The 15,304-nt window shown below is 35.2% G+C and overlaps 2 protein-coding genes across 2 annotated transcripts; both read right to left on the reverse strand.

Annotated features, from left to right (window-relative positions):
- Positions 1 to 487: 487 nt before the first annotated feature.
- LOC140974183 (ATP-dependent 6-phosphofructokinase 5, chloroplastic) lies at positions 488 to 8,135 on the reverse strand. Its single transcript, XM_073437487.1, has 13 exons — positions 7,635 to 8,135; positions 7,135 to 7,225; positions 5,365 to 5,438; positions 4,788 to 4,899; positions 4,437 to 4,532; positions 3,635 to 3,736; positions 3,460 to 3,534; positions 3,045 to 3,185; positions 2,779 to 2,895; positions 2,594 to 2,698; positions 2,042 to 2,122; positions 1,587 to 1,715; positions 488 to 849 (listed from the first exon to the last, which is right to left on the reverse strand). The coding sequence occupies exons 1-13, from the start codon at positions 7,946 to 7,948 to the stop codon at positions 682 to 684; spliced, it is 1,605 nt and encodes a 534-aa protein (XP_073293588.1). The 5' UTR covers positions 7,949 to 8,135; the 3' UTR covers positions 488 to 681.
- A 1,989-nt stretch (positions 8,136 to 10,124) lies between these two features.
- On the reverse strand, positions 10,125 to 13,366 carry LOC140974185 (probable L-type lectin-domain containing receptor kinase S.5). Its single transcript, XM_073437490.1, has 2 exons — positions 12,037 to 13,366; positions 10,125 to 11,173 (listed from the first exon to the last, which is right to left on the reverse strand). Exons 1-2 carry the CDS (start codon positions 13,364 to 13,366, stop codon positions 10,353 to 10,355), a joined length of 2,151 nt encoding a protein of 716 aa, XP_073293591.1. The 3' UTR covers positions 10,125 to 10,352.
- Positions 13,367 to 15,304: the final 1,938 nt, after the last annotated feature.

Genomic DNA, 15,304 nt, shown 5'->3' on the forward strand with positions numbered 1-15,304 from the left:
TCATTGGTTCCCACTAACTTGGCGTTTAATAAATAAATACTATCTGTGTTTAATACATAAATATTGTATGTTTATGTGTTATATTTTTACTTTTGAAGTGTTTATTTGCTTCGTGATATTGTATGAAATAATATAAATTTTTAGTTATAATTAAAAATCTAAGGAAATTGATTCTTTTCCTTGGCCTATCGATCGGATCATATGAAATATGTTTATATGAACGAATATATATGAATTGTTTATGTTCTTTGATCGTAGTTTAATGGTTTATCTTTTCTAGATATGAATTTTTCGTGATATGTGTGTGTTAATCATTCATGTGCCTTGATCGAGTTTATTGTTGAAAATAAAATAATATCAAAATTGGATGCTAGAGAAATACCAACAATTAAATTTTCAAATAACAATAACAAATTTAGAGTTTGTTCTCTGAAGAATAATAAACAGTACGTAACAAACCCAGTCAGTGGGGGCAGAGTTTCCTTCAACTTCCTCTCCTTTAAAAAGTCATAGAAATGCATTTCTAAGTTTTATTAAACGCACGCCAGTGTGGAAATGGCATTGTGAATGCTGTACACTCGGAAAAAATGGGATGCAGTCTGGAAAACTGGCTATCGGTAACTCTAGTCTACAACACGAAACTCATGTCTCTCGGGTTTAATTACCTTCGCCTCGTTTAGATTAGATGAAGTCTGGTTGTCCAGTGGATGTCAAACAACGATGCCACATCCTACTGTTCGGGTCGACTACTCTGGGCTGCACGATTACTTCAGGAATAGGAAAGTAGACATAATGAGTGTTGCATATTCCGACGGTGATGCCACTGTACCCCGCAAATGCACCATGAACCTGTAACAGGAGTTTTGTACATTGAGTAAAATGGTTTCCAGGATCATCCGGTTAAACTCAAGAGATGACTTTTTCGACAAAATTTATTATTGTATATCATGGTTCAACAAATGATTCATGGCGGATTGTAAAATTTCACAAAGCATTCGGGGTTCTATGGTGCGCCGCCAAGTAGAGAGAAATGAGGACTAGAATGTAACGACATGTCTATTCAATTGATCGATTCCTATGATTTTTTTTTTATTTTTATTTTTTTTACTACAATCAATTCCGATGATTGATATAATAAAAATAGGGAGATGAGGAATGCAATTATTTTTAATAACCAAATCATATTTTGAATAAATAGTTATTCAAAATTATTTGCTACTACTATCATCATCATTACAATTTACTGTTATTATAATTATAGGTGCTATTAAATAGTAAGTATTATTAATATTTTATTTAGTATTATCATCATTATACTTTTATTATTTTTATTTATTATTAACACATTTTTATAATTAAATAATAATGATCAATTTTATATTTATTATTACTATAATTTAATTATTTTTGTATAAATATTAATTTATTACTAATATTATATCCAGTGTTTTTAAAACCATACCGGACAGCTCGACAAGAAACCGATCATGGGTCCGATTTGAACAGATCTAATAACCGTTTTTACGGTCAAACTTGTCAAGAACTAGTGAACCGTTTGAAAGAGTAACAGGCATAAGTAATCTTACAGCATTTTGACCAAGAACAGTGCAGAGGATTCCATCTGATGCATTTGCACGGCATGCACGGATCATGTAGGTGGGATCAATGAACTTCACATCCGCTGGATTTCCAATCCCTTTAAAGAACTTCTTCACCTTTAATATACAACAAAAGATGTAATGCTGATGAGATGGACCCAAGATCAAGTATTCAATTGCCTCTAGAGGAGTTTAACATAAAAGCATGGACCATCATCAGAGCAGATGCCTATAATCTTTTTTCAGGCACTTCTTTTGTTTGGGTTATATTATTAAGCAATGATATTGAATGGTAAGCTCAACTATTGGACAGCTTTCAACAATCAAAAGCAAATGAAAGGGACAGACAGGTAGAAAATGTGTTTACTTCGTCCAAAATAATTAATAGCTTACAAAATTACATAAACCTATAAGTTGACAACAAGAGCCAGGTAGTGACAAACCTCTTGTTGTATAAGGACACCAATATCTCCCAGTACGATGTTTCCAGATGCGTCTGTAGCATTGGTTTTTTCAAGAAGGTCCTGTGTGAGAAAAATAAAATATGATGTTTCCGATAAAAAGGAGAAGATATTTCTTGAGTTGAGGATCAAGAGTTGTCAAACGCCAAAAAAATAATTTGAATAGAAAAATTATACACATTCTTCCTGTAAATCATAAAGTGAGAGATATTAAACTAGAAGAAACTGTATAGTTTTTTTAAGTTTAGCTTGTCCTCCAATGGATGATTGTGAAAAGGAGGTTGATTTGCATAAACGAGAACATGGAAAGAGAAAGCAAGAAAGAAAGATTCTATACAGAGAACATTGGCAACTATCGTGGATATCTAAAATGCTAGAAGATTCCAAATGTTATTTAATTTAGACGGACAATAATATCATGCTGCAAGAGATGGCAGAGAGTGAATTTTCACATGCATTCACCTACTCAAGGAAATTACACTATAAGTTACTGCCATTTTGGAGACCTAGAAAGTAAAATATGATCATACTGACCTGCCCAGCTCCTTCTGCAACACAAACAACGGCAGATCCCTTCGTCTCAAGAAGGTACTCTAAATGGTGTAAGATACCATGAGGTCCATGAAGATTAAATTTCACCTGATGCAGATACAATATCCCGTTAATAGGCCAACCAAAAAGAGTCGGCAATTTCTGAGTGTTGACTGAAAGATAAATACCTCTGGAATCAAGCATACATCAATTTGTCCACTAGCAAGGGATGCTTGCATAGCAATAAATCCACTGTTACGACCCATCAATTTCACAATCCCAATACCACGATAAGCACTGTGTGCCTGTCAAATGAGTGAGAATCATCTCAACTGAGGATGTAAATGGAAGGGTTTCGGAGAACAAAATTCAAAGGCCAAAACTCGGAGAACGAATAATCAAATCATGATAAAAAAAACAAACTTATAATAATAAAGAAAGTGCCCATTTTTACCTCAATATATGCAGAATTGATAGCTCTTTGTGCTTCTTCAACAGCTGTATCAAAACCAAATGTTTTATCCATAAGCAGAATATCATTGTCTATGGTTTTCGGAACACCAACAACAGCCACCTTTAATTGTCTTCGGCGGCACTGGACATCAAACACCAACAATAAAAATAAATTTTTTAGATAAACTAAAGAAGGTATTACAAAACTAAGAACACACGGACACATTTTTTCCTGACAAAATGAAAAACATAGAATACATCATACTATCATCAGCCCGCAATAAAAAGGTCACAACATTGTCCAGTTTTAGTTTTAACCTTCAATGTCCATGCACACAGGCCAAATTGAACTTGCTATCTTTGACATAAAGAGATCTGAGAGCAAAATTAAATTGTATAAGTAAGGTCTTATAAACCTCTTCATGTATGGCATTGGCGCCAGCATGGGTACCATTTCCACCCAGCACAAAAAGCATATTGATTCCTCTTTCCTGCCATCAAATACTTAGATTTGTATCAAAACAACCTCAGCATACAGGAAAGTTTTTAGTGCAACAACCAGAGAAATGAGGGATCAGCATTAATATTTACCTTCAAACTGTCCACAATTTCACTAACTTTAGGTCCTCCACGAGACACTCCTAGCAAGCTCCCTCCAGAGAGATGGACATTCTGAACCACTTTCCGTGACAACTGTTATGACACACCAAAGCACACTCAAGCTTTAGCTGACACCAAAGGACAAGGCATATGCTTCCGTTAAATGAATTAATTATCCTAGTTAAGCTTTTAAATTAAATTATATTTAGGATCTCACAAAATGATTGTGTAAACAACAAAAAACGGAGAATTTGTTTGCTCGGTTATTATTGGGTTAGAGCAGTATATTTTTGTCTATTTGCGCAATTCACTGAATCACTTGGACTAGCTCACTCTCTATTACTGATTATTCTGAATATTCATTTATTTCTTTTTTTATTGTTTAACCAAGAAAACTAAAACATTAACAAGTGAATGGAGTAGACTAAAATGTGAACTAGTAAAGAAGAAGAAATAAATCTTATAAAATTATCATTCATTACCAAGGAACTAGCATAACTAAGTTCTTCAGTCCTTGTGAGACGAATTACTGCTTGAGCAACAAATTTTGCCATGTTTTCGTGTATGTATACAATTATATGCATTTGATATTTTGAAAAGATTATTCATCCAAAATCCAAATGATAATAGTCTCTAGCTCAATTCTGTGCTTCTAGAGCTTTTGATACAATTCTTGTTGATTGGGTGATGTATCATGTAGCAGAAATAGCTTTTGCATGAAGTGTTCAATCAACCAACTTGTTGACAAAATGGATTAGTGTACTTAAAATGTTTTAAGTAGCAAAACGCTCACCGGCATTTCAGCTAAACCTATATCAGAAAACCCGCGATACCCAAAAGGGATCCCGACGATCTTTTTCACACCATATATCTCAAGAGTGATGACTACCTGCCGCAATAACAAAGAAGAAAGAAATTAAAATACATCAATAATCCTAACTATTCTCTTTTCTAATAAAGAAATATAGGTAAATATAAGTAGGCAACCATTCTGGGTCTGACCCAACACAGATACATTTTATGTGTCCGAACCAAAACTTGATGGTACCTTGTGAAGTCTAGTGCATGATTCTAAAGCTGTTTCAGCTTAATATCATGTTATTGAAACATGTCAAAATCAAAATGTACACTCGCATGGAAATACCTGTCGTATGACATCATTGAGACCAGGACAAAGGCCCCCACATGTAACAATTGCTGCTTTTACTTCTTCGGGTTTGAAGTATATTTTTTCTCGGGGCCCAGCACGGTGAACCCTGAAATTACGTATTGTATGAGCTTATTCTCCATTATCATAAAAGGGAATTTTCTATAACCTACCAAATTAGAAATAATAACACCATGTGAAAACGCCATGAAAATATCCAGCAGACAGTCTACTACAACAAAAATTTTGGGCTCATGCTAGTTCAACAGGTCAAAGAAGTCAATTGGAATTTGTGGAACATGGCACCCTCAGAGGCCTACTGCGAGGCTAGAAATGATATCATCATACTGAATAGTTTCAAATAAGTTGACAAAAGGCATTTTCACTTGTGAAAATAAAAACTTTAGAGAGAACTAATAACTATTCATTGATAAACTAATACTCCAAGATTCAGAAATTTTAAATTTTCATCTCATGAGTTTCTTAGCAGAGCAACATACTTAATATATCATCGCTTCTACAGACTTTTTATGTCTACAAACCTCGTAGAGTCAAAGTGAATCAGTATATTTACCATTGCTCTACCCATGTACAATCTGAGTCGATGCACTCCGCTCCTGCAGATGTAGTAGATGAATAACGAATCACCTGAAATCATCACATAAAAAAGAAATTCAAAGCCAATCAGCACAAAAAAGAATAATGCTCGACGGAAAGAAAAGAAGTTTGTCTCTAGACGTCATTTGGTTCGTGTGATATTATAAGCAAATGATATGTAATAAGAATGATAATAAAATGAGGATAAGGATAAATGATAGTGTGATAAATTATATGGTTTGGTATGATTTTAAATTCATGGATCAATTTTGTTAATTATATCGTGATTACCAAAATGCCCTTATCCTATATCAATTAGTAATATATTTTAAAAATAACTGAATAAATAATTAAAATTTCTAGAATTACTTTATTTTAAAGAAATTAAAAAATTATAAATATTATATTAATTATTAAATTTTTACTAATTTCAATATTCGAAATACAAAGAAAATAACTACAAATATTAATTAACAAATATACAAATAAAAGTTTAATAATAATAGAAATATCCATTTATTGTGATAATAATTAACATAACAATTAAAATAACAATACTAATTTGAATATTAATTTGAATAATAATAAATTTTAGTAACAATTATAAAATTAAATACAGTAATAAAATAATAACTAAACTAATTATAATATTAGTCATATTATATGTTATATTTAAAGGTTACTAAATTTGTTGAATTTCTAATCATTTTAAACTTTAGGGTATTAAAGGAACAAATAAATTAGTCAAGCCTCATCCCTCATCCCCCAAGGTATTAGTTAAACACCAAAATGAGGATAATAATCTCTACATTGCAGGTTGAACGTTCACCTATCATAATTTTAATCCTGCTTATCAAACACAAGATAATGGAGGAATTAAAAAACAACCTACCTTATTCGTAAAACATTGGTTTTTTAGCAAGCCCCGTATGAGAAGTAGATCAAGTATTAAATGCATAAATTTGAATATTTATTTAATAAGGCTGGAGAAACAAATGGAATCAGATTTTTCTAGTGTGGTTAGATGCGGAAATGTTTGTGGTGACTTTCCCAATTTAAAATCTATTTCAATTTGGTCTAACATGAGTCTTTTAGCAAGTCTTAGCGCTTTAGAGGTTTTTGAGATAATTGAACAAATGATGAAAAACAAAACACAAACCCTGCAATAATACCAACAAAAGAAGTCTATTCCAATCATCCAACAACAGAAGGAACATGCTCATTATAGATTGATAACGTAAAGTGTGTCACTAATTTAGATTCCTCACTGTTACGTATACAAACCTTGATATCGATCCACGTAGGTATCGGGAAAAAACTTGTGTGAAAATAAGACATCGTATGTAGAAGAAAAACAATCAATTGCCAAATTATAACGAAAACAATACGGATATCAAGGTACATATATATCAAACAGGGTATTCAATCATGAAGCCATCGTCGAATAATCAAGAAAGGAAGCTTTGATGCTTATATATACACTATACTATAGATACACAATTCTTGAACTCGTGTTGGGTCCTCACAGTGCATCATCAAGCATAATCATTTCAAGATTCTATGACCTAATGCATATGAAAATCACGCTGATGAAAAATGAGGGGTTCTTTTTTTAAATTCAACAAAGAGATAAGGAGATAATGGTGGTGTCCCGATCAAAGAGTCAAAAAAATAAGCCACAAAGCTGCAGCAGACCAATGCACGGAAGATACAAGACAAAACTACAGAAAACAGAATGAGCATTAACCTTAAGCAATACTCTGTCGTTGTTGTTGATATACCCATGCCATTCCTCATCCGATGGATAACCTTTCAGAAAATCAGAACTCACAGGAGTCCTGTAATGCAATCTCAAGCTAATTATTATTTTCTAAAAAGGAAAGCACAATTGTTAAAAAAATCCAATGGTCCATTGATTATTATCCCGACCAGTGCCTTTCACTGATTAATGAAACAGGCTTTAATTCCACACAAAAGAAAAAAGAAAGTATAAAATTTTCATAAACAAAAGAACAACATTGAAGGAAAACTATTGGCGATTTTGAATTATAAACTCCAAACATAAAAAAGATAGAGCTTAATCCAGCGTAGAAAATGCTATCCCAGATCATCATCATCATGAACAAAAATATACAAAAAATCATATATTCTATAATGAGCATAACCTCATAGAGAACAAATTAATAAGCAGAACCCAAAAAAGTTAAGGTCTTTAAGACTTGATTAATTCGAAGTCCACGCACAAACCTCATCTTGAGGCAAAACGTTGAGGGATACGCAACGGCGTCGGGAAACACATCGGTGATATGCGGAATGCTGAATCTCGATTCGAAGTCCTTCTGGTACTTTGACTTCCAATCCGGGTCGGAGAAGTCAATGCTCGGGGCGGTAGATACTTGCTTCTCAAGCTGCGATTTCACCCGAATCCTTTTTAAAATCCCATTCCGCTTCGTATTCTTACCCGGACACAGCGACCCCAAAGGGAACAGCTCATGATCGGAGCGAGTAGTTCTCGGCGGAAGAATCAACCACGATTTAATCGCCGGCGTAAGAACGCCCATGTTGTTATCGATTCAGTCAACGAAAACAATGAGAAAAGAAGATTCAGAATCGAAAAGTGTACGAGTAAATTTACATGTGAACGTATACGCGTAAATGTACATAAGGACAAAGGGAGAGATCGGGGTGGCGGAGAAGGATAGGGAGTTGGAGTTTAGCAAGGAGACGTCTTGTACTAAAACCAGTGTTACATTTTGATATTTAGAAGAGAAATTAAGAATTCAAACATATTACAATAAAAAGAGGGCTCTTGTAAATGGTCGATGAAACGACTCTATCTTATGTTTAAATGAAAAATAATATTTTTATTATGAATGTAATTTTTTTTAAAATCGGTCTTGATAGAAGATTCGTTCCATAAAATTAACTTTTGATATGGTTTGATAGGAGTCTTAAATATTTTAAAGTATAACCTTTGATAATTTTAAAAAGACAACATGTCAGTTTTAGTCATTGATGCCCTGCAAAAAGCTCGGGTCTTTTTTGGACTCGGACGGAAAGAGAAGAACTTAATCAGGATAGATTTTGAGTTGCTTCCGGGAAATTGAGTAGAGCCCGGGTAAAAGTTAGCCAGGTTTCATCCATCGAAGCCAGGCCACCCGGGCTCACCCCACCATGCCAAGCCATCCGGGCTCATCCTATCAAGTCAGGCCGGGCTCATCCCACCATGTCAAAAATCTTCATAAGGAAAAAACACATCTCTGTCATGTAGATTGACCACCCAGCGTACCCAATCTACCCGGACATCATCAATGGCACTGTCTATGAGAAATCCGATTTATAGATATAGATACGGTTTTCATTCAAAAATAAGCTCAACCAGCTTGCACTCAGATTTTATCTATGGCTCTTTATCTGGGCTCGAATTTCGACAGCTGTTACTGGATTGGCATGGAGAAGCATTTGGCTATGCACTCAGTAGCATATAATTATATTGATAACTTAATTCGGTTCAACTAGGAAATTCCAATCTACCGTAAATGATTCAGATTCAGGATTTCCAAATTAGTGATTTGGTTTTTAAGAAAATTAACCTGGCCGGAAATGTAGGAAAGTTAAAAATCCTTAACTAAGCCCTAGAGACATGAGGCACCAGCACCTTATTCAAGTCCAAGGGACATGAGGCACCGACACCTTATCTAAGCCCGAGAGACATGAGATCGCGGCAACTTATTCAAGTCCGAGAGACATAAGGCTCTGACACCTTATCTAAGCCCAAAAGACATGAGGCCCCGACACCTTATTCAAGTCTGGAAGACACGAGGCCCGATTACTTTTCAACACTTGGAAAATTTTACAAAGTGTTGGGACTACTTAGCCCGAATAACTAGCGAAAATTCAAGAAAGAAATGATTAGACTGGAGAATGAATATTTTCATCAATAGTTGAACAAGTAACGTAGAGGGACTAAGGCCAAGAGCCGCTTCATTATCAAAGAAAGAGTCAATTGCTCTGTCTATATTGGAGAAGTCTTCCATGTCCACAGGGAGAACGTCATCCTCTTCAAATTGCTTCTTTTTGTTTGACTAATTGGGACAACAAGTATGACTCTAACCCGACTATTTAATGAAGGAGTTGTGATGTCTTGAAAATAGCTCGGGTCATTCTTGGACTCGGGCAGGAATGGGAAAACTTAATTGGGACAGATTTCAGGTAGCTCCCAGGAAACTAAGTAGAGCCCGAGTAAAAGTTAGGCAGGGTTCATCCCACGAGTTAAGGCCACTCAGGCTAATCCCATCAGGCCAGACCAGGCTCATCCCATCAGGTCAAAAAACTTCATAGTTAAAGTATACCTCCCTGCCCAGTAGATTGTTTACCCAACTCACCCAATCTACCCGTGCATCATTAGTTATGTATATATTGATATGTGATATTTTTAGTATTGTATTTTTTATTGAATCAATTATCGTCCCGTGACTATGTTTTATCGATCAATTTTAATTAATTTTCTCCAATTATATAATTAAATTTCCAAATTATATAATTAAATTGGTAATATAATTGTTAATTTTTTTATAATATATATATATATATATATTATGCAATGTTTGATTTGAATGTGGTGTCATGAACAGCACCACCACCGTTGGATCATATTGTAGACCCCACAACTCTACTCCTTAGTGATATTGCTCTATTCATTTAGAATTTGGTGGTTTTGGTGATGAATACCAACGATTATTGTAAATCTCCCTATACTTGTATTAACAGATACAGATACATCTTGTTTCCGATATCACAATTCATCTCATCTACAACTTATTATGGTCATTGCAAAATCAAAATATGTAACCTCATATATGTACAAATCACAGCAAGAAACTATAAACAAAACACATACATTTGGAATTCTTAAAACTGGCTTTCCGACCAGGCTTAGAAAAAACATGGATAAAATTTACACTACTACACCAATTCCAAAGAGTCACTATATCCGATATGGTTCTCCCTCCTGCTGCGTTCTAGTTGGCTCCGGCCAGATCGAGTCATCGACGTGGTGCCAGTCGAGCTTGAATCCAAATACGCAAGTACAGCGGAAGGCCACACAAATGCTGGCCTGAAAGAAGGCACGAAAGGCACTGGAACTGTTCTCGATCTGATCATTTGAAGTATAGCCTCAGTTTTCGGTCTTTCAGTAGCAGTAGGATGCGAACACGCCAGCCCTAATAGAAGCAGTCTCTCTGCTTCTTCAGCAACGTATTCGTCGCCCAACCTGGGATCCACGGCCTCGGGCAACCTCCCATCACGATGCATGAGCCAAACCCAATCCACCAAGAAATTAAAACCACCAATCTTGGCACCAGGGCGTCGGCCACACACTAGTTCGAGCAACACAGCCCCGAATGCATACACGTCAGATTGTTGAGTAGCCTTTCCGGTGTGGAAACACTCCGGGGCGATGTACCCCATCGTGCCTAAAACTCCCTCAGCCTCGGCGTATGAAGTCTTCTCATTTTCTAGAGCCCTTGCCAAGCCGAAATCACCTAGACGAGCATTGAAGCTCGAGTCCAGCATGATGTTGCTTGCTTTGAGGTCGCGATGAACGACCTTTTGTTCATATTCATTGTGAAGATAGTGTAGGGCGGAGGCAACACCGGAAATGGCATTGTATCGGAGGTTCCACGGGAGAGGATCTACATTTGGAGGAGCAAAGAGGTGCTTGTCTAGGCTGCCTTTTGGCATGTATTCATATACAAGTAGTAGCTTTCCATTCTTGTGGCACCATCCTGTGCAGAAAATTATATATGTATATGTGAGTATGTAACAATCTTAGTAAATTTACTACGAAAAATTAAAAGAAGTTACAACTGGAACTGAATGTCATATGTCTTATATTTTTTAAATCTATGCACTTTCAATCATTTCTTATCCTAAATTAATTAAAGGAGTCCTTAAATAACTCAGAATTGACAAGTGGAAGTCTGGATCTTGGCCTATTATTATCCACCATTCCTATTATAGACACGTATGCTTTAAATCAATACCTTTTGAACTTAAAACAATAAAAAAAATATTTCTTGATTTCATTTTCGATAGCCACCAGCCTGTCCAGTTATAGAAAAGTCAGACTGCCAAACCAAAAGGGAGATTCTTTTAGATAAACATTCAGCCCAACAGAAGATTACCTAGCTAAAGTTTAAATGGTTCGGGTTTTATAAAACTCTTAATAAACTTGCTCCAGTAGAAAACTAAAAACTCATACCCAAAATATCAATCAAACACACCCGAAAGGGTTGGTTGAAAGGATCAAACCACAAGGAAGTTTCTTGCTTGAGCAGATGATAAATTATACAACTAACATAGGTACGTAGAATTAATAAATTAAAAGCGTGGACCAACGTGATTTGGTCTTGGTGCCAAGAAATGTTGACTAGCTCAAGGGTCAACAAACACGATTAATAAAAGTCGTTATAAATCTGCTGATAAGGTGGTAATGAATTTATCTAAATACGAGAAAGTCAATGACAATTTGGATGGGATAAAAAAATATTAATTTTTTAAAAATATAAAAATTTTAAACTCATGAGGTATGAATCATGAAAAATATTTAACTTATTATCATCTACAAATAACAAAAAGAATCACTTACCAAGTAGTTTGACAAGATTCTTGTGGCGCAGACGATTAATAATTGTAAGCTCAGCCAAGAAATCATCCTGCCCCTTAATACTGTCCCTGGAAAACCATTTCACTGCAATCTCCAAATTCTCCTTAACCAGAAACCCCTTGTAAACCACCCCATATCCTCCCTGTCCCAGCTTATTCTTGGCGTCGAAATTCCCCGTCGCCTTCTTCAAATCCCCGAATCCGAATTCCCTTGGTGTTCCAGGCAGGGTTTTCAAAGCCCCGACCAGATTCGGGTTCGAAAGCTGCATCCTTCGCCTGTGTATGTGGTACCCTAACCCGAAAGCTCCTATCAGCAGCAGCACAAGAACTGGAATTCCTGCTCCAAGAACAATCTTGAGCCACTGATCATCCTTTTCAGGGAAGTAATGGACCGTTAGATTCCATCTCAGAACACAGTTTAGCTGAATGTCGTCCCCCGTTGAAGCGGAGAACCCGAAATATGAATACTGTCTCACGTGATCTCTCAGGTTTAGATTATATGACAGGATCGGGGAACCAGGCTTCGGCGGAGTCGAGCCCGTTTTGCTTTCTTGTTCAGAAATATACACTTCCATGACCTTTCCAACTCCATCGTAATCAACCCAAACGTTGTAAAACCTGGCTCCTATCGGAGCAATAGTTATGTTATAGGGTGTTAAAGACGTATTTATCACGGATCTCACGCTGTGTAAGTTTATCCCGATGTGATTGTCGTCGATATCGAAATCTTGCTTGAAAGTGTCGATTTCAACCGCGACAATCTTGTTACTCGGATTCCCATCTGTCGACGAATTCGTCAAACCGAGAAACTCTCCGTAACTTCGTTCCGGTAGATTCAGGTCCGGTGCAATCACGAACGCCAGCCCTTCACCTGGTGTCTCGTTTTTCGGGCGGTAAATATTGATCAAGAACGAAGAGTTGAAAGAGCCGACAACTGTTATATTGTCTGTTACATTGATATCGCCATCCCAGAGCTTGAAAGGCTCTTTGAAGAACACGCGTCCTGATTGGTGAGTTAGATTCATGATTTCAGAAGAAGCTGTATCAAGTGTCACCTGAAGTGCTTCATTGCTAATAGTTGCAGGTTTTTCGACCTCGAAAATGTCGTAGTATGATTCGTCGAAAGGGCCGCCGTATTGCTTGCTAAAGATTTCGAGCTTTTTATCAGCTTCAACGACCGTGGAAATCAAAGAGAGAATGGCTATGGCTGCGATGATTGTGGTCGGATTCGCCATTTGATGTGAGTTTTTCGGCAGATGGGGTCGAATCAAGAGGACATTTTTTTTTATATTCATCTTCTTGCGGTGAATCATGCATATAAATGAATGGAAGAATCTCTTGTTCAATTGTTTTGTGAACTGCTTGGAAGTTGCCTAGAATTCCTTTGACTTTGTATTCGGAGTGGGTTGAAATTTTCATATATTATTATTATTATTATTATTATTATTATTGGATCTACGTACATTTACCACAATTTTATGACATAAATCTTCAATTTTATTATATTCATAAAAAAATATTATTTTTTTTATTGCAGATATAGATCGGATCCATCGTACACAAAACAAACACATGCATGATAGTTATAGAGTTGAAATTTTAGTCTATGTTGTTAATAGTTTAGTTTATGTGTATTAATATTATCGAGTACTAACTTTATCGAACCAATCTGACTTGATATAATCTTATGTCATAAATATCGCTTGGTTCATGAAATGAGATAAATAAAAGATGTGTAATAAGAATTATAAAAAAATAAAAGATAAAAATAAACAGTACATCATGATATGTTATATGATGTATATAACATGATTTTAAAATGATGTAAATCGTAAAAGGAAAAAAAAAATTATAACCATGAAATTGTCAACCAAAGCACGATTCTTCACAAGGATTGAAACTTTACCAATGGTTTCAATATTTGACTTTTCAAACACGTCATATCGCATTCAAAATTAATTAATACATAACAATACATAATTTCTCATTGAAGAACGATTAACGGGCAATTGACATCAAATCATTGACCGTTTTTAAAATAAAGTTAAAACTTTTGCAATGTAGTTTGGAAAACATTTTCACTTTTGTAGGTACATAGATTATATAGATGGTAGAATATATTATAGACCAAAAATATATGTTGAAATTAATATTTAGGATTGAATCATTAGAATGAGAAATATTATTAGTTTCATAATTTTTATGTAGGCAAAAACTTGTGCGAGACGGTCTCAAGGATCATATTTTGTGAGACGGATATTTTATTTATACATATAGAGGGCTAGTTTTGACAATTCACAATTGAAAAACGTTTTTCTTCGTCCACGGTTATATATAGATAGAGGTTATACCCAAATTTATTTATTTAGCCCACTAGAGTTAGGGTTTTTGTTTCATTAATTATTAATTGATATCTATCATTAGGACCATTAATTAAAGAAATAATTTCCATCAATGGATTAGGTCCAACAAGATAAAACTCACAAGACCCTTCATTAACTTATAAATATATCAAGTTCTTCCATTCTCGAGATATGTTAGGATAAGTTCTCATTTGGCTATTCAAGCTCTTTTGCTTTGCATTCTCTTCACGCAGTATCAGTCTATCAGACTTCAGTATTTAGGATTGAAAAATTAGAATGAGAAATGAGAAAGATTATTAGATTCATTTTTTTTGGGTAATATGGAGTTGATTCGTCTCGTCCTTTTAGGGTTTGGAGCACGAACTCTTACTAGAAAGAGGAAACATATTTAAGAAGAAAAATTAAATGTAATTTCACATTAAAACTGAGAAAAATAATGTTAATATATTTCACATCGGTTAGATAGAGTTCTGATAGTTGCATATATAGATTTGGACAATCCCCATTGAGCTAGCTTTTGACGTCGAATTATATCAAAGTCTCAATCTTAATATCGTATCGAATCCATGTTATATCGTTATGTGTTGGACTGTTCATAGTTAGGTCACTCGTTGTCTTGTTAACTTCACGCTCCAAATGTTCATTCTTGTGTGAGAGAGGTGTGTTGGTTTTCGCACATCGGTTGGATAAATATTTGGGAGTTGCAAATATAGATTTGAACAATCCTCTCCTTGGAGCTAGCTTTTCAGATTGAGTTAGATCCAAATCTCAATCTCCCGTTAATATCTCCACGCTCCAGTTGTTTATTCTTGGGTGTGAGTGTGTGTTAAGATGTCTCACATCGGTTGGATAGAGTTCCTTGGAGTTGCATGTATAGACTTGGACAAT

Source organism: Primulina huaijiensis, chromosome 3 (assembly GCF_012295235.1).
Source record: "Primulina huaijiensis isolate GDHJ02 chromosome 3, ASM1229523v2, whole genome shotgun sequence".
NCBI classification, from domain to species: domain Eukaryota; kingdom Viridiplantae; phylum Streptophyta; class Magnoliopsida; order Lamiales; family Gesneriaceae; genus Primulina; species Primulina huaijiensis.